The 20,396-nt window shown below is 50.3% G+C and overlaps 1 protein-coding gene across 1 annotated transcript in view; it reads left to right on the top strand.

The window, feature by feature from the left end:
• The window catches only part of LOC144611185 (constitutive coactivator of PPAR-gamma-like protein 1), a 56,093-nt gene that overhangs the window by 23,583 nt on the left and 12,114 nt on the right, over window positions 1-20,396 (top strand). The window contains exons 2-4 of the mRNA XM_078430238.1: window positions 11,290-11,536; window positions 14,044-14,126; window positions 19,140-19,268. Of these exons, the coding sequence (XP_078286364.1) occupies window positions 11,290-11,536; window positions 14,044-14,126; window positions 19,140-19,268 (459 nt within the window). The remainder of the gene's footprint in view (window positions 1-11,289; window positions 11,537-14,043; window positions 14,127-19,139; window positions 19,269-20,396) is intronic.

Below are 20,396 nucleotides of genomic sequence, written 5' to 3'. Positions count from 1 at the left end.
GATCCCCGCACATTAACACTACCCGGCATAGCTTCAGAATTGAGGGACAAAGGTTTAGGGGTAACATGAGGGGGAACTTCTTTACTCAGAGGGTTGTGGCTGTATGGAATGGGCTTCCGGTGGAAGTGGTGGAGGCTGGCTCGATTTTATTATTTAAGAGTAAATTGGATAGGTATATGGATAGGAGGGGATTGGAGGGTTATGATCTGAGTGCAGGTAGATGAGACTAGGTCAGGGAGAATGGTCGGCGTGGACTGGTAGGGCCGGACAGGCCTGTTTCCATGCTGTAGTTGTTGTTGTTATATGTTATACACAAGGGACAATTTTACACATACACACCAAGCCAATTTACCTACAAACCTGTACGTCTTTGGAGTGTGGGAGGAACCCGACTATCTCGGAAAAAACCCACGCAGGTCACGGGGAGAACGTACAAACTCCGTACAGACAGCACCCGTAGTCGGGATGGAACCTGGTTCTCCGGCGCTGCAAGGCAGCAACTCTACCGCTGCGCCACCGTGGCCACTCTAGCGGTGTCTAAAATGATGCTGGGAATGGATAGGGTGAATTACAGTCTTTTCCCCCAGGGTAGGGGAATCAAGTGGATGAGGGGTGAACCTTGAGCTGTCTTTGATCAGACTTTACTGGCTTGTATCTCGAAATAAATGTTTTTCACGTTATTCCCTTTGTACACTGTGGCTCGATTGTAATCATGTATTGTCTTTCCGCTGACTGGTTAGCACGCAGCAAAAGATTTTCACTGTACTTTGGTACACGTGATGATAAATAATCTAAATAAATGGATGGGGTGAATGCTGGAGTCTTTTACCCATGGGAGGGGAATCGAGAACCAGAGGACCTAGGTTTAAGGTGAGAGGGGAACGATTTAATAGGAACCTGGGGGGCATCTTCACTCGTGGGGTGATGGGTTTATAGAACAAACTGCTGGGGAGGGAGTTGGGACAGGAATTATCTATATTATTATATTACTAAAACTCTTATCTTGTGTGTATGTTCCCAAAATACAACCAAAACGGTACACAATAGCTCAACAATTTTAGGCTCACCTTACTCGCCATTTGCCTGCGGTGTGCAGTATCGAGTTTCATTACATTTTAAAAGTAATTAACTTTATAAACTTTAGTAAATGCTCTTCCCACCCCCTGCGCAGCAACTCCGGGAGGACAGGCACCCGTTCCGGCGTGCCCCGTGCCTGACCTTCCTCCCGTTGTGCAGCGCGGCGGCAGAGGGTCAATGAAGATGGCCGCCGGCGGGACCAACGTGCGGCAGCGCCTTGCGGCCGCTCTCCTGCTGCTGGCCGCCCAGGGCAGGGGTGAGTGGCTCCCTCTCTCCCATCGCCTGGCCCTGGGGGAGATTGCCCGGCCCTGGGGGAGACGCCACGGCTGGCAATGGGTCCACGGGTCGTCTGCTGGAGGGTTGCAGGAGAGGTTTGGGCCCAACAGGTCCAGGGGTCATCTAGTAACATTTAAAAGAGACTTGAACGGGTACATAGAGAGGAAAGGATTAGAGGGCCAAAAGTGTCGAGGTGGAACGAGTATACATGGGGCATTTTGGTGGGCATGGGCAAGTTGGCTGAAGGGCCTGTTACTGTGCTGCCTGACCGTGCGACAGTTTGCTCAGTCTGCCAGTGCAAACGGGTTTGCACTCCCCTCGGCCTGGCCTCCCCGCCTGTAAAAGGATGCCACTCGTAGGCAGAGTCTTTTACTATATAAGTTTATTAATGACACTACACATACATTATGCCCTAGCTGTCCGTGGTCATCACTGGCACTAGAGAGCGAGCTGGAGGTGGGGAAGTTACAATTATACCAGAGACAATGGGGAGTGGTTAGTAGTGGTGAGGTCACTATGTTAAAGGAACATGCACTGATCTACATCCTTCCTCTTGGAAACAAAGTGACCACGGCTCATGCGCTAGGCTCAAACTACAAGCAGACTACTCGTACACACCGTACCGGACAGGCGGCCTGACCACTCTCCCAGAGCGGGTGCGCAACCCACCATCCCCTCCGGTCGAAGGAGCAGCATGAACGGGTGCGGGTACAGAGGCTGGGGAACCAGGGGAAGGAGGAGGACTGGGAAGCGATGCACGCGCAGGCGAGGGAGGGGAAGGTGGCTGGGGCGACTGCGGATGTACCGGAGCAGGAGGCACATCAGGCACCGCGGACTGGACGGGAGGTGAATACGGGATCGCGGGAGGCGGTGCAGGCTCGTTTACCAGCATCAGGTGCTGGCGGGTACGACGGTACACGGTGCCCTCGTAGTTGACCAGGTACGACCGTGGAGAGTCAGCATTGCCGACGACCACGGCCAGCCGGTGGTGACCGGAGGTCGACTCCATCCGGACAACCTGGCCAGCGAACAAAGGTGGAAGGGGACGGGACGACCTGTCAAAGGAGCGCTTCTGAATGAGCTGCTTTTCAGTGATGCGCTCCCTGACAGCGGCAGGGCTCCGAGCCGTGGGTTGCAGGGATTGCTGGGAGACGGGGATAGGGGGTCTAGTGGTGCGGGACATGAGGCGCTGGGCAGGGGAACCGAGCGCGGGGTCCCGGGAGATGTTGCGGAGGTTGAGGAGGGCAAGGTACAAGTCCGAACTGTCAAGCCGGCAACGTTCCATCAGTTCCTTAGCGCTGCGGACAGCGCGCTCTGCAAGTCCATTGCTTTGCGGGTACTCGGGGCTGCTGGTGATGTGGCGGAAGTTCCACCAATTTGCGAAAACAGCAAACTCGGCGCTGGTAAACTGGCTGCCGTTGTCGGACTGTCCCACTTCTGACACCATGTAAAAGGATGCCACTCGTAGGCAGAGTCTTTTACTATATAAGTTTATTAATGACACTACACATACATTATGCCCTAGCTGTCCGTGGTCATCACTGGCACTAGAGAGCGAGCTGGAGGTGGGGAAGTTACAATTATACCAGAGACAATGGGGAGTGGTTAGTAGTGGTGAGGTCACTATGTTAAAGGAACATGCACTGATCTACACCGCCCGCCTCTTGTACAACAAGCTCTTCTGTTGTCAGCCCGATTGTCGCTCGAGCAGAAACCACCTGGCCTCGGGCCGATCAAGAATACACGATAAACACGGCTCGTCGTTGACAAACTGAGGGAAAACATCGAACGTAAAGGCCACAAGGCCCAGCGTTATCTTGCTCTTCCCCGCCACCCCACTCCTAGTGCCTCCTTGGTGCTCCGGCAGAGAGCCACGTGGGTACACAAGGAACGGAGGGGCATGGATCACGAGCAGGCAGAGGAGATGAACTTCACTTGGCATCGCATTCGGCAACGACATTGTGGGCCGAACAGCCTGTTTTTGTCAGATTCTTGATCAGTACGGGTGTTGAGGGGTTACGGGGTGAAGGCAGGAGAATGGGATTGAGAAGGAAACAGAAATCAGCCATGATTGAATGGTGGAGTAGACTTGTGGGGTCGAATGGCCGAATTCTGCTCCAAGAACATGAACTTCTTGTGCTGTACTGTTCTACGTTAAACCTTGCTCATTAAAAGTGAGGATCCAGAATGCTTTGAAGAAAGGTCTCGACCTGAAACGCGCCCATTCCTTCTCTCCTGAGATGCTGTCTGTCCCGCTTAGTTACTCCAGCTTTTTGTGTCTATCTTCGGTTTAAACCAGCATCTGCAGTTCCTTCCTACACATGCTTTTTAGATGAACACTTTTTCAACCACCCCCTGCCCTTTCAACTACACACCTGTCTTTAGACTTTAGAGATACAGTGTGGAAGCAGGGCCTTTGACACACCGAGTCCGCGCTGACCAGTGATCCCTGTACACTAGCACTATCAACACACACTGGTGACAATTTACAATTTTACTAAAGCCAATTAACCTACAAACATGTACGTCTTTGGAGCATGGGAGGAAACCGGATCACCCGGGGAAAACCCACACGGTCAGAGGGCGAATGTACGAACTCCGTGCAGACTGCACCTGGAGTTGGGATCGAACCCTGGGTCTCTGGTGCTGCAAAGCAACAACTCTACCACTGAGTTACTCCAGCATTTTGTGATACCTTTGATTTGTACCAGTATCTGCAGTTATTTTCCTACTCTACTGCTGTGGGTTTGTCGGTTAATTGGCTTCTGCAAATTGTCCCTAATGCAGAGGATAGAACTGGTGTGAACAGGTGCTAACTGGTCGTGTGGACACGGTGGGCCAAAGAGCCTGTTTCCACACTGTATCTCTAAAGAAGACAGCGGTTTACACAACCCACCGTGGAAGACAATAAAATATAATTCAAAATGGTAACGATTAGCTACTGGTTTATTCAAAATCCAATTGCAATTTTTTAGTTGAATGAATTTAACAAAATTGGCCCAGTTTTGCCAAAGCTTTTCGAAGTCCGATAATCATTTAGCACGCATCTTAGCTTCCGCGTTAAATAACCACCTCCCTGTTCAGCAAATTCTCGAGGGGATGGATGCTCTTGATGAAGGATACCAGTTTCCCAGCTTTGAAAAGTTCCAAGAAATGCTATTTAATGGTTCAATGGTTTCCTTATTGTCATGTGTACCAAGGTACAGTGAAATACATTTTTTGCTACAGCCCAGCAAGACTTATCGCCATACATAAGCACATTCCCCTGTTTAGTCGAGAATATATAGAACAGCCCACTGAATCCATGTGCAAGAAACACCATTTTGCTGCCATTTTACAATGGGTCACAAAGGCCCATTGCAGCCATCTCTTCTGTTCTGGTCGTCCAGCAAACCATCGCCCCTCACCTTCCACGCCCCTCCTCACCAGCTGGCTGAAGGCCAGGAGGCATCCAGGGAAATAGGTTGTTCCACTCTTGGCTTCCCCCCCCTGATAAGGGTGGGCCAGTTGCTAAACGTTCACCCTCATGGGTACAACTGCAAGCGTGGAACAGCGGCAGAGTTGCCGCCTCACAGCGCCAGATACCCGGGTTCCATCTTGACTTCGGGTGCTGTCTGTGTGGAGTTTGTACGTTCTCCCTGTGACCTCTGATGCTCTGGTTTCCTCCCACACTCCAAAACGTGCGGGTTCGTAGGTTATAGACAATAGGTGCAGGAGGAGGCCATTCGGCCCTTTGAGCCAGCACCGCCATTCAATGTGATCATGGCTGATCATTCTCAATCAGTAACCCGTTCCTGCCTTCTCCCCATACCCCCTAGCTCTCTCTTGAATGCATTCAGAGAATTGGCCTCCACTGCCTTCTGAGGCAGAGAATTCCACAGATTCACAACTCTCTGACGATTTACTTTCTGTAAATCGGCCTTCGTTTGTAGGATAGAACTAGACTATGGGTGATCATTCGTCGGCATGGACTCGGTGGGCTGAAGGGCCTGCTTCCACTGTGCATCTCTGAATTTGTTTATTACAAGATAGTTTTTTTTATTGTCACGTGTACCGAGGTACAGTGAAAGTTTTTTTTGTATTGTGTTACTCAGTCAGCAAAAGGTTAAACTAGTTGACAGAGGAGACACAAAATGCTGGAGTAACTCAGCGGGTCAGGCAGCATCTCCGGAGAGGGGGAATGAGTGACGTTTCGGGTCAAAACCCTTCTTCAGACTTGCAGGTACAGCAGGCAGTGAAGAAAGCAAATGGAATGTTGGCCTTCATAACAAGAGGAGTTGAGTATAGGAGCAAAGAGGTCCTTCTGCAGTTGTACAGGGCCCTAGTGAGACCGCACCTGGAGTACTGTGTGCAGTTTTGGTCTCCAAATTTGAGGAAGGATATTCTTGCTATTGAGGGCATGCAGCGTGGGTTTACTAGGTTAATTCCCGGAATGGCGGGACTGTCATATGTTGAAAGACTGGAGCGACTAGGCTTGTATACACTGGAATTTAGGATGAGAGGAGATCTTATCGAAACGTATAAGATTATTAAGGGGTTGGACACGTTAGAGGCAGGAAACATGTTCCCAATGTTGGGGGAGTCCAGAACAAGGGGCCACAGTTTAAGAATAAGGGGTCGGCCATTTAGAACTGAGATGAGGGGAAACTTTTTCAGTCAGAGAGTTGTGAATCTGGAATTCTCTACCTCAGAAGGCAGTGGAGGCCAATTCTCTGAATGCATTCAAGAGAGAGCTGGATAGAGCTCTTAAGGATAGCAGAGTCAGGGGGTATGGGGAGAAGGCGGGAACGGGGTACTGATTGAGAATGATCAGCCATGATCGCATTGAATGGCGGTGCTGACTCGAAGGGCCGAATGGCCTCCTCCTGCACCTATTGTCTATTGTCTAAGAAGGATCTCGACCCGAAACGTCACCCATTCCTTCTCTCCAGAGATGCTGCCTGTCCAGCATTTTGTGTCTGTCTTCGATTTAAACCAGCATCTGCAGTTTTTTCCCCTGCAGAACTGGTTAGGATGGATCGCTGGTCGGCGTGGACTCGATGAGCCAAAGGGCCTGTTTCATCGCTGTATCTAAAAAAACACTGTTCATGATTACAATCAAGTGATTCACGGACTACAGATAAATGATAAAGGGTGCAACATTTAGTGCAAGATCAAGTCAGATTAGAGATAGATTAAAGATCCAATTATGTAGCTGGGAGGTCAGGACCGCTCTCTAGTTGTTGATAGGACGGTTCATTTGCCTGATAACAGCCGGGAAGAAACTCTCAGAATCTGGAGGTGTGCGTTTTCACACTTCTGTACCTCTTGCCTGATGGGAGAGGGGTGAAGAGGGAGTGACCGGGGAGAGACTGGTCTTGGATTATGCTGCTGGCCTTGCCGAGGCAGCGTGAGGTGTAGATGGAGTCGACGGAAGGGAGGTTGGTTTGTCTGTGTGTATGATGGTCTAGGCTGCGTCCACAACTCTGTGATTTCTGGTGGTCTTGGATGGAGCTGTTCCCAAACCAGGTTGAGATGCGTCGCGATGCGAATCTTTCTAGCCCGTCCTCATGCTTTACAGCCACCATTTCCCCTCTGAGCGAATGCACCTGCCCGCTTCAGGTATTGTGCATTTTTCACGTCTGTCAAATTACTTGTTTATGAGGTAGACACAAAATGCTGGAGTAACTCAGCGGGTCTGGCAACATCTCGGGAGAGAAGGAATGGGTGGCGTTTCAGGTCAAGACCCTTCAGTCTGAAGAAGGGTCTCGACCCGAAACGTCACCCGTTCCTTCTCTCCCGAGATGCTGCCTGACCCGCTGAGTTACTCCAGCATTTTGTGTCTACTTTCGATTTTAACCAGCATCTGCAGTTTATTTCCTACACTTGTTTATGAGGCTTGTGTCCGACACCTGTTACTCTGTAAGGGGTGGAACTTGGCAATTGAGGAGGATTTTCCGACCAGCCACGTCGGTTCTAAGCAAATAACAAATTTTCCTGTGTGTGTGTGTAAAAAAAAAAAAAAGCCCTGTATCTCCCCTTATCAAAATATTCACACTGAAACCTTCTCTATATCCCAGTCTTTATCTCCTGGTTATGTTATTCAATATACACCACCACAACAAATCATTCGATTTGGTAGGCAGGAGCGGCAGATGCTGGTTTAAACCGAAGCAAAACACAAAATACTGGAGTAACTCAGCGGGACAGGCAGCATCTCTGGAGAGGAATGGGTGACGTTTCGGGTCGAGACCCTTCCTCAGACTGAATTGGATTTAGACTTCGAAGGTGTGGGTGACATTTCCGGTCGAGACCCTTCTTCAGATTGAATTCAGATTAGTCTGAAGAAGGGTCTCGACCTGAAACGTCACCCATTCCTTCTCTCCAGAGATGCTGCCTGTCCTGCTGAGTTACTCCAGCATTTTGTTTCTAATTTCATTTGATTTGGTTCCAGCTAGTAGCCCACTTCCTGGTATCTGTTATTCTGTACATAACTCGCCACTCTGAACCTCTGTACAAAATCCCAACCTGTAACCCACTCCAGGGACCTGTTAATCTTTATATTAACTCCCCTGAACCCCTGGATTAAATCCCAGCCTCAAACTCACTCCCGAGGACCTGTTATTCTATATAGTGAAACTCTCGTTTTTTTTTTGTTTGTTCGTTCCTGAACTACAGCCAAATTGGTCCACGATAGCACGACAATTTTAGGCCCACCTTACTCACCGTCATCCCTTCGGTGCTAATGGAAGAGGTTTCATTGAAATTGGTGTTATATTTTTTAAGTTATTCACATTTTAGTTAAAATCTATCTCCTAGGGAGGATAAGGGAGGTTGAGTGGGGGGGGGGGGGGGGGGGGTGTGGTGGGAGGGAGGGGGGGAGAGAGGGAAGGGGGGGGCAGGAGCGGGTGCTGTACCAATGCAGGTTTGGGGCCAACAGGTCCACTTGGTCTAGTTCTATATATAAACTCCCCGAACTGCCAGATTAGATCTCCAGTAACACCCCTCCCGGAGATGTTAATCTGTATATAAACCTCCCCAAACCCCTGGATTACATCGCAGTCTGTAACCAACTCCCGAGGAATCTGCTAATCTGTATCCAAACCCCTGAAACCCTGGATTACATCCCAGCCTGTAACCCAATCTTGTGTGTTTATCAACTTCAAACACTCTCGAAGTGGAATATGCTCAGTACCGCAGACTTGCCCACCGGTCCTGTACCCCAGTGTTATACACACACACAGACCTGTCCCCACCGGTCCTGTACCCCAGTGTTGTACCCACAGACCCGTCCCCACCAGTACTGTACCCCAGTGTTACACACACAGACCCGTCCCCACCGGTCCTGTACCCCAGTGTTATTCACACACAGACCTGTCCCCACAGATCCTGTACCCCAGTGTTATACCCACAGACCCGTCCCCACCAGTACTGTACCCCAGTGTTACACACACAGACCCGTCCCCACCGGTACTGTACCCCAGTGTTACACACACAGACCTGTCCCCACAGATACTGTAGTATAAGAAGATAACTGCAGATGCTGGTACAAATCGAAGGTATTTATTCACAAAATGCTGGAGTAACTCAGCAGGTCAGGCAGCATCACACTCCCCTGTCCCCACAGGTACTGTACCCCAGTGTTACACACACAGACCCGTCCCCACCGGTACTGTACCCCAGTGTTACACACACAGACCCGTCCCCACCGGTACTGTACCCCAGAATAATATAGCATTAGACCCATGCCCAACTGCCCCTGTGTGATCGCGGCGTTCTCAGGCCTGGCTACCCCTTGGAGTGATTTATCGCACGTGCTGTGCGGTTAGGGACTGCACACACAGAGTTGTGAGTCAATATAACTTGTTTTTGAGGGATGGTAACTGCCTGAAGGAGGTAAGCCATCTGGGAGCTGCGTGTTATTTTTAATGCTGCCACTGTGTTGGCACTGTTTGTGTTCTGGGACCGGGGCGTGCCTCGGCTCGATGTTTGGTCCGTAGCACCGAGTGTTCTAATTGTATCCCTCTTAACGAGCACAGGAGGTTTTGTACTGCGTGGAAACTGATAGAGACGCTGCCTCTCAGCGCCAGAGACCCGGGCTCCATCCTGACCCAGGGTGCTCCCTTCATGGAGTTTGCACTTTCTCCCTGTGACCGACCGGCCGGTTTCATCCCACATCCTAAAGACATACCCCTTGTGGGTTAATTGGCTTATGTAAATTGCCCCTAGCATGCAGGATAGTGCTAGTGTACGATTTATTCACAAAATGCTGGAGTAACTCGGCAGGTTAGGCAGCATCTCGGGAGAGAAGGAATGGGTGACGTTTCGGGTCGAGACCCTTCTTCAGACTGAGGTGATTGTTATAGACAATAGACAATAGGTGCAGGAGGAGGGCATTCGGCCCTTCAAGCCAGCACCGCCATTCAATGTGATCATATCATATCATATATCTACAGCCGGAAACAGGCCTTTTCGGCCCTCCAAGTCCGTGCCGCCCAGTGATCCCCGTACATTAACACTATCCTACACCCACTAGGGACAATTTTTACATTTACCCAGCCAATTAACCTACATACCTGTACGTCTTTGGAGTGTGGGAGGAAACCGAAGATCTCGGAGAAAACCCACGCAGGTCACGGGGAGAACGTACAAACTCCTTACATGACTGATCATTCTCAATCAGTATCCCGTTCCTGCCTTCTCCCCATACCCCCTGACTCCGCTATCCTTAAGAGCTCTATCTAGCTCTCTCTTGCATGCATTCAGAGAATTGGCCTCCACTGCCTTCTGAGGCAGAGAATTCCACAGATTCACAACTCTGACTGAAAAAGTTTTTCTTCATCTCCATTCTAAATGGACTACCCCTTATTCTTAAACTATGGCCCCTTGTTCTGGACTCCCCCAACAATGGGAACATGTTTCCTGCCTCTAACGTGTCCAACCCCTTAATAATCTTATACGTTTCGATATGGACTCGGTGGGCTGAAGGGTTTGTTTCCACGCTGTATCTCTAAAGTCTCAATGTAGTGCAAATAACAGGGGGTAGTTGAGTCAGTGTTGAGGATACTCACGTTTAATAAGCAAGACAGACACAAAATGCTGGAGTAGTTAGCGGGTCAGGCAGCATCTCGGGAGAGAAGGAATGGATGACGTTTCGGGTTGAGACCCTTCTTCGGACTCGACCTTCAGGGTCTTGACCCGAAACGTCACCCATTCCTTCTCTCCCGAGGTGTTGTCTGACCTGCTGAGTTACTCCCAGCTTTTTGTGTCAGGGGAGTGAACGGGATAAAGATATGATGTAGTCGGAGAGAGAAGAGTAGTGGGAGAACTGGGAAGGGGGAGGGGATAGAGAGGGGAAGCAGGGGAAGCAGGGGCTCTCGGAAGTGAGAGAAGTCAGTGAGGTGTGAGGTATGCGTGCAGCGTAGGTTCACTAGGTTAATTCCCGGAATGGTGGGACTGTCATATGTTGAAAGACTGGAGCGACTAGGCTTGTATATACTGGAATTTAGAAGGATGAGAGGGGATCTTATAGAAACGTATAAGATTATTAAGGGGTTGGACACGTTAGAGGCAGGAAACATGTTCCCGATGTTGGGGGAGTCCAGAACCAGGGGCCACAGTTTAAGAATAAGGGGTCGGCCATTTAGAACGGAGATGAGGAAAAACCTTTTTCACTTAGAGAGTTATAAATCTGTGGAATTCTCTGCCTCAGAAGGCAGTGGAGGCCAATTCTCTGAATGCATTCAAGAGAGAGCTAGATAGAGCTCTTAAGGATAGCGGAGTCAGGGGGTATGGGGAGAAGGCAGGAACGGGGTACTGATTGAGAACGATCAGCCATGATCACATTGAATGGCGGTGTTGGCTCAAAGGGCCGAATGGCCTCCTCCTGCACCTGTTGTCTATTGTCTACGCAGTGATGCTTTTGTTTACCTCTCCGTGTCCCATCTGCCCCCGCAGGTCGTCCAGAGCATCGAGGACCACCACCAGGAGGTCATCTCCTTCTACCGCGACAACGGCTTCCACGGCCTGATCGCCTCTGACTCGGAGTACGCCCTGTGCAACGTCCAGTGCTACCTCAGCGCCCACGCCCTCAAGCTGAGCTGGAACGGCAAGAGCCTCACCACCAACCAGTACCTGATGCAAGAGGTGGCCAAGCAGCTCAACGTCAACCCTGCCCACTTCAGCATCTTCGCCGCCCTGCTGGGTGGGTAGTCGGCAGCGGCAGCGGTAGCGGTAGCGGCGCGTTTCCCCGGGGCGGGTTGTGGGGACGGGAGGAAATGCTGCTGCTCACCCAACGTTCCCCTGGTTGAGCCGCTCCCTCGCGGCACCAGAGACCCAGCACTGATCCCGACCACTGGTGCAGTCTGTGCATGGAGTTGACACCTTCTCCCTGCGACCACGTCTCTTTCCTCCAAGTGCTCCCATTCCAGAGGTGGCAGGTCTGTCAGTTCGTTGGCCCCCTGTAAATTGCCCCCCCCCCCACCCAACTCCCCCAACCCCCCCACCCTACCATGTAGGGAGAGGGTGAGGAAACTTAGAATGATCAGCCATGATCACATTGAATGGTGGTGCTGGCTCGAAGGGCCGAATGGCCTCGTCCTGCACCTATTGTCTAGAAGGATGAGAGGGGATCTTATTGAAACATATAAGATTATTAAGACATCGGACACGCTAGAGGCAGGAAACATGTTCCCGATGTTGGGGGAGTCCAGTACCAGGGGCCACAGTTTAAGAATAAGGGGTCGGCCATTTAGAACGGAGATGAGGAAAAACCTTTTAGAAACATGGAAACATAGAAAATAGGTGCAGGAGTAGGCCATTCGGCCCTTCGAGCCAATACGCACCGCCATTCAATATGATCATGGCTGATCATCCAACTCAGTATCCCGTACCTGCCTTCTCTCCATACCCCCTGATCCCTTTAGCCACAAGGGCCACATCTAACTCCCTCTTAAATATAGCCAATGAACTGGCCTCCACTACCTTCTGTGGCAGAGAATTCCACAGATTCACCACTCTCTGCATGGAGTTGACACCACCTCCCTGCGACCACGTCTCTTTCCTCCAAGTGCTCCCATTCCAAAGAGGTGGGGGGTCTGTCAGTTCGTTGGCCCCTGTAAATTGCCTCCCCACCCCCACCCTACCGTGTAGGGAGCGGATGAGGAAACTTAGAAGGATGAGAGGGGATCTTATTGAAACATATAAGATTATTAAGGGATCGGACACGCTAGAGGCAGGAAACATGTTCCCGGTGGTTGGGGGAGTCCAGAACCAGGGGTCACACACAGTTTAAGAATAAGGGGTCGGCCATTTAGAACAGAGATGAGGAAAAACCTTTTCACCCAGAGAGTTGTGAATCTGTGGAATTCTCTGCCACAGAAGGCAGTGGAGGCCAATTCTCTGGATGCTTTCAAGAGAGAGCTAGATAGAGCTCTTAAAGATAGCGGAATCAGGGGGTATGGGGAGAAGGCAGGAACGGGGTACTGATTGTGGATGATCAGCCGTGATCACGGTGAATGGCGGTGCTGGTTCGAAGGGCTGAATGGCCGCCTCCTGCATCCTTTTACTAGTGTAAACGGGCAATCGATGGATCTAGAACAACTGTTGAGGGGCAGCATGGCTGTGCTGCTGGTAGAGCTGCTGTCGTGAAGCCCGAGAGACCTGGGTTCGATCCTGACTTCGGGTGCTCGCTGTGTGGAGTTTCTCCCTGTGACCGCATGGGATTCGCATCCCTCAGACGTGCAGATGTGTAGATAGGTTAATTGGCCCTCGTGTAGAGGGAGTGGGTGAGAAATTGGGATAATGTGGAATCTTTTGAGAACTGTGTAAATTGTCCCAAGTGTGTAGGATAGTGCGGGTGTATGGGGTGATCGCTGGTCGGCGTGGACTCAATGGGCCGAAGGGCCTGTATCCACGCTGTATCCTTCAATGAGTTCAATTTGGCGCCTGGGTGGTCTCAGATCTTGCTCATGCTTGCAGGTTTGTGGATTGTGTGCAGTTTTGGTCTCCTAATTTGAGGAAGGACGTCCTTGCTATTGTGGCTAGGTTCACCAGCTTAATCCCTGGGATGGCGGGACTGTCATATGAGGAAAGACTGGGCTTGTGTTCGCTGTAGTTTGGAAGGATGAGAGGGGATCTTATAGAGACGTATATAATTATAAAAGCAATATGGGGTGCTGTTCCTCCAATGTGCGTGTGATTTTATAGAGACATATATAATTATAAACGAACTGGGCAAGCTAGATGCAGGGAAAATGTTCCCAATGTTGGGGGAGTCCAGAACCAGGGGCCACACACAGTCTAAGAATAAAGGGGAGGCCATTTAAAACTGAGGTGAGAAGGAACTTTTTCACCCAGAGAGTTGTAAATTTGTGGGATTCTCTGCCACAGAGGGCAATGGAGGCCCATTCACTGGATGAATTTAAAAGAGAGTTAGATAGAGCTCTAGGAGCTAGCGGAATCAAGGGATATGGGGAGAAGGCAGGCACGGGTTACTGAGTGTGGATGATCAGCCATGATCACAGTGAATTGCGGTGCTGGCTCGAAGGGCCAAATGGCCTCCTCTTGCACCTATTTTCTATGTTTATGGGGTCTGTGCGCTGGTTCTTTCTTTACTCCTCGGCAGGTCGGCATTTCCTTCTCCCTCATGACTCTGGAGAGCAGTCGGCATTTGTTCGGTACCTGATCCCTTTCCCCCCTCATCTCTTGCAGGTAACCACATCCTCCCGGATGAAGATCTGGCTGCTTTCCATTGGAGTCTCCTGGGCCCAGACCACCCCCTGGCCTCTCTGAAGGTGAGTGCATGCAGCTAAACCTCTGAAGGAGTCCCTCAACTCAAAACATCACCTGTTCCTTCTCTCCAGAGATGCTGCCTGACCCGCTGAGTTACTCCAGCATTGCGTGTCTTATCTTCAGCTAAACCTCTGAAGAAGGGTCTCGACCCGAAAAGTCAACTAACAAACTAAATTCAGCTCCAAGTGGAGTCACACTCGACCGTCTAGGCCCTGGCAGATTTTGGGTGGCGCAGCGGTAGAGTCTGTACGGAGTTTGTACATTCTCCCTGTGACAACATGGGTTTTCTCCGGGTGCTCCGGTTTCCTCACGCAATCCAAAGACGCACTGGTTTGTAGATCAATTGTCTCCAGTGTGCATGGTAGAACTGGTGCACGGGTGGTCAATGTATCTGCTGTTCCAGGTGTCAACTTCTCTACATCGGCGAGACCAAGCGCAGGCTCGGCGATCATTTCGCTCAACACCTCTGCTCAGTCCGTCTTAACCAACCTGATCTCCCGGTGGCTCAGCACTTCAACTCCCACTCCCACACTGACCTTTCTGTCCTGGGCCTCCTCCATTTTCGGAGTGAGGCCCAGGGCAAATTGGAGGAACAGCACTTCATATTTCGCTTGGGTAGTTTACATCTCAGCGGTTTGAACATTGACTTCTCTAACTTCAGATAGCCCTTGCTTTCCTTCTCTTTCCGCTCCCCCTTCCCAGTTCTCCCACTAGTCTTACTGTCTCCGACTACATTCTATCTTTGTCCCGCCCCCTCCCCTGACATCAGTCTGAAGAAGGGTCTCGACCCGAAACGTCACCCATTCCTTCTTTCCAGAGATGCTGCCTGACCCGCTGAGTTACTCCAGCATTTGTGTCTACCAATGGTCGATGGTGGGTGTGGTCTCGGTGGGCCAAAGGTCCTGTTGCTACACTGTATCTCCGAGTGCTCTGGTTTAAGGCTGACGAGGCAGTAGACTTGTGCCTTAGGGGTGCTCCGGTTTCTTCCCACACTCCAAAGACGTACAGGTTTGAAGGTTAATTGGCTTTGGTGAAAATTATAAATAGTCCCTCGTGTGTAGGATAGTGTTAGTGTTTAAAGATATAGCGCGGAAACAGTCCCTTCTGCCCACCGGGTCCGCGCCGACCAGCGATCCACGCACATTAACACCATCCTACACCCACTAGGGACAACGTTTGCATTTACCAAGCCAATCAACCTACAAACCTGTACGTCTTTGGAGTTTGGGAGGAAACCGAAGATCTCGGAGAAGACCCACGCAGCAGGTCACGGGGAGAACGTACAAACTCCGTACAGACAGCACCTGTAGTCGGGATGGAACCCGGGTCTCCGGCGCTGCATTCGCTGTAAGGCAGCAACTCTACTGCTGCCACCGTGACCGCCCCAAGGGGTGATCGCTGGTCGGCGTGGACTCAATGGGCCAAAAGGCCGGTGTCTCTAAAGTCTAAAGAGACCCGTGAATCAAAATTCTCTCGCGTAAAGAATCTACTTCTTTGCAGCAATTGCTGCCAACACCCTTCCATTCCAGGTATTAGTCTGACACATGTTCTCTGGACTGCTTCCAACACACTAACACGCCTCCTTAAATACGATACAATATAACTTTATTTATCCCAGGAGGGAAATTGATCTGCCAACAGTCATAAAACTGAAAAATACATGAAACATGACATTAAAGTGACGTGGGGAGGATTGGTGGGTGGGGGGGGGGGGGGGGGGGGGGTGTCGGTCTCAGTCTACCCCACGACAGAAGGGGGAGGAAATGTCCAGTTTGATAGCCGCAGGGAAGAAGGATCTCCTGTGGCATTATGTGCTGCATCTTGGTGGGACCAGTCTGTTGCTGAAGGTGCTCCTCAGGTTGACCAGTGTGTCATGGAGGGAGTGAGTGGAAGGGTTTTGCTTATAAACATAATGTTTTGGCTGATCGGCGGTGTATGCAGCAAAACCCTTCTACTTCTGTACTCCGATCCCCTTGCACTAAATAATGTTTTGTGAGCCTTCCAAATTGCCGTACCTGCAAGCTAGCTTTATAGAAATGGTGCCCGAGAACACCTTGTTCCCACCACGTCTCCGATCTGTGCAAACTGCTCAGGTAATTTATACTCTTGCTTTCCCAGCCAAAAAAGGATTGACCTCCTTTTTCTGCCGTGCACTTGGCACACCTCCGCACACTCGCCCAACCTGCGCGCCTCACTTTCCAGCCTCTCTGTGCTTTGCGTGAAAGGTAGTAACCGAATCTCCAGTGCCATCAGCGGGGCGTTTGCATTAATTGTTTTTTTTTTTAAATTACACCTTGGCACAATTCCGTAGCCCTGCAATTGTTAGAAACGAACTGCAGATGCTGGTTTAAACTAGAACACAAAATGTGAGTAACTCCAGCAGTTGCCCATTCCTTCCCTCCACATATGCTGCCTGTCCCACTGAGTTAAACATAGAAAATAGGTGCAGGAGGAGACCATTCGGCCCTTCGAGCCAGCACCGCCATTTCATTGTGATCATGGCTGATCGTCCCCAATCAATAACCCGTGCCTGCCGTCTCCTCATATCCCTTGATTCCACTAGCCCCTAAGTTACTCCAGCGTTTTGGGTCTATCTCCAATTGTTCGATCTTTTAGACAATAGACAATAGGTGCAGGAGGAGGCCATTCGGCCCTTCATGCCAGCACTGCCATTCACTGTGATCATGGCCGATCATTCACAATCAGTACCCTGTTCCTGCCTTCCCCCATATACCTTGACTCCGCTATCTTTAAGAGCTCTATCTATCTCTCTCTTGAAAGCATCCAGAGAATTGGCCTCCACTACCTTCTGAGGCAGAGAATTCCACAGCTTCACAAATCTCTGGGTGAAAAAGTTTTTCCTCATCTCCGTTCCAAATGGCCGACCCCTTATTCTTAAACTGTGGCCCCTAGTTCTGGACTCCCCCAACATCGGGAACTACACGATCCAAAGATGTGCTGGTTTGTATGTTAATTGGCTTCTGTAAACTGCCTCAAATGTGCAGAAAGTGGGATACAGCAGAACGAGTGTATGGGTGATCAATGTTCGGCATGGACTTGATGGGCCGAACGGCCTATTCTACCCTGTATCACTAAACTAAACTACTCTAATCAGTTTGAAGAAAGGTCCAGACCCAAAATGCCTATCCATGTGCTCCACAGATGCTGCCTGACCTGCTGAGTTACTCCAGCACTCTGTGAAACGTCACCTATCCATGTTCTCCACAAATGCTGCCTGACCCGCTGAGTTACTCCAGCACTCTGTGAAACGTCACCTATCCATGTTCTCCACGGATGCTGCCTGACCCGCTGTTACTCCAGCACTCTGTGAAACGTCACCTATCCATGTTCTCCACGGATGCTGCCTGACCCGCTGAGTTACTCCAGCCCTCTCTGTTTTGCTCAAGATTTTCCAGCACCTGCAGTTCCTTGTCTGTTTGTTGCATCTTGTCATGCTGAAGAAGACTCATTAATGCCTACTGAAGGTCGACACAAAATGCTGGCGTAACTCAGCGGGACAGGCAGCGTCTCTGGAGATAAGGAGTAGGTGATGTTTTGGGTCGATACCCTTCTTCAGACTGATTAATGCCTATTGTCTGTTTTGTGTGAGCCAGTCGATCTATCCATGCTAGTGTTGGCTCCCACACCATGGGCTATGTTGCACAATAATGCCTTATCAGTGCCATCTGCAAGTCAAAGGTTTGCCCCTGATCCATAGTGCGTGTAGCTTCACGCTTCATCAAACTTGATTTACTTTTGTACTAAATACAAAAGTGCATAAGCACGCAGGTACAGCAGGCAGTGAAGAAAGCTAATGGCATATTGGCCTTCATAACAAGGGAAGTTGAGTACAGAGGCAAAGAGTTCCTTCTGCAGTTGTACAGGGTCCTAATGAGACCACACCTGGAGTACTGTGTGCAGTTTTGGTCTCCAAGTTTGAGGAAGGATATTCTTGCTTTGAGGGCGTGCAGCGTAGGTTCACCAGGTTAATTCCCGGGATGGCGGGACTGACATATGATGAAAGAATGGAGCGACTGGGCTTGTATACACTGGAATTTAGAAGGATGAGAGTGGATCTTATTGAAACATATAAGATTATTAAGGGATTGAACACTCTAGAGGCAGGAAACGTGTTCCCAATGTTGAGGGAGTCCAGAACCAGGGGCCACAGTTTAAAAATAAGGGGTCGGCCATTTAGAGCTGAGATGAGGAAAAACTTTTTCACTCAGAGTTGGAATCTGTGGAACTCTCTGCCACAGAGGGCAGTGGAGGCCAATTCACTGGATGCTTTCAAAAGAGAGTTAGATAGAGCTCTTAAAGGTAGTGATGTCAAGGGATATGGGGAGAAGGCAGGAACGGGGTACTGATTGTGGATGATTATCCATGATCACAGTGAATGACGGTGCTGGCTCGAAGGGCCGAATGACCTACTCCTGCACCTATTGTCTATTGTAAATCTTGTTGACTTTTCCTCATTGTCAGGATTGTTTCTCCAGTCGGTGATAAAAGATGAGTCTGTCGCTGTATAACACTGGGGTACAGTACCGGTGGGGACGGGGGTGTGTGTGTGTGTGTGTGTAACACTGGGGTACAGTACCGGTGGGCACGGGTCTGTGTATGTAACACGGGTACAGTACCGGTGGGGACGGGTCTGTGTGTAACACTGGGGTACAGTACCGGTGGGGATGGATCTGTGTGTAACACTGGGGTACAGTACCGGTGGGGATGGGTCTGTGTGGAACACTGGGGTACAGTACCGGTGGGGACGGGTCTGTGTGTAACACTGGGGTACAGTACCAGTGGGGACGGGTCTGTGTGTAACACTGGGGTACAGTACCGGTGGGGATGGGTCTGTGTGTATAACACTGGGGTACAGTACCGGTGGGGACGGGTCTGTGTGTAACACTGGGGTACAGTACCGGTGGGGATGGGTCTGTGTGTAACACTGGGGTACAGTACCGGTGGGGACGGGTCTGGTCTGACTGTCACTGTGTTCCTCCCTCCCCACTGTGCAGGTCCGAGCCCACCAGCTGGTGCTGCCGCCCTGCGACGTGGTGATCAAAGCCGTCGCTCTCTACGTCAGCAGCGTTCCCGACATCCGCAATCTCGACGCTGTGGCCAAGGACGTCTTCAAACACTCTCGGGTCAGTAGCGGCATCAGAGGCTTGGTGTTTTGTTTGGTGTTAGTTTGTGATTGTGCGTGTTATTGCTTATTTTTATTGCTCTTATTGTTGGACTGTGGGTAATCTTTCATTTCACTGCACATTTATGTGTATGTGACAAATAAAATTGACTTGACTATCTTCCAGCTCGTTGTGCTCGCAGCGCTGACTGGCAAAAACCCTCGCGGCCCCCGAGACCCGGGTTCAATCCTGACCTCGTGTTCTGCTTGATTCTCCCCGTGACCCCGTGGGTTTCCTCCAGGTACTCTGGTTCCCTCCCAAACCCCAAAGACCTGTGGGTTTGTAGACAAGTCAAGTCAATTTTATTTGTATAGCACATTTAAACACAACCCACGTTGACCAAAGTGCTGTACATCAGTGCAGGTACTATAAAAGAACATACAATAGCACACAAACCTAACAACACAGACATAAACAGTTCACAGCCCTCCCTCAGAGGGCCTCAAACGCTAGGGAATAAAAGTAGGTTTTAAAGGAGTCGATGGAGGGGGCAGTTGTGATGGGGAGAGGGATGCTGTTCCACAGTCTAGGAGCTGCAACTGCAAAAGCGCGGTCACCCCTGAGCTTAAGCCTAGACCGCGGGACAGTCAGTAGCCCTAAGTCGGCCGACCTGAGGGACCTGAAGTTTGAGTAGTGGGTTAGAAGATTTTTGATATTGAGGGTTGGGGGGGCAAGCCCATTTAGGGCTTTGTATGCAAATAAGAGGAGCTTGAAATCAATAGACAATAGGTGCAGGAGTAGGCCATTCGGCCCTTCGAGGCAGCACCACCATTCAATGTGATCATGGCTGATCATTCTCAATCAGTACTCCGTTCCTGCCTTCTCCCCATACCCCCTGACTCTGCTATCCTTAAGAGCTCTATCTAGCTCTCTCTTGAAAGCATTCAGAGAATTGGCCTCCACAGCCTTCTGAGGCAGTGAATTCCACAGATTCACAACTCTCTGAGTAAAAACGTTTTCCTCGTCTCAGTTCTAAATGGCGGACCCCTTATTCTTAAACTGTGGCCCCTGGTTCTGGACTCCCCCAACATTGGGAACATGTTTCCTGCCTCTAACGTGTCCAACCCCTTAATAATCTTGTATGTTTCG

This window comes from Rhinoraja longicauda, chromosome 39 (genome assembly GCF_053455715.1).
Source record: "Rhinoraja longicauda isolate Sanriku21f chromosome 39, sRhiLon1.1, whole genome shotgun sequence".
Taxonomy (NCBI): domain Eukaryota; kingdom Metazoa; phylum Chordata; class Chondrichthyes; order Rajiformes; family Arhynchobatidae; genus Rhinoraja; species Rhinoraja longicauda.
This window is presented reverse-complemented; position numbering and strand designations above follow the sequence as displayed.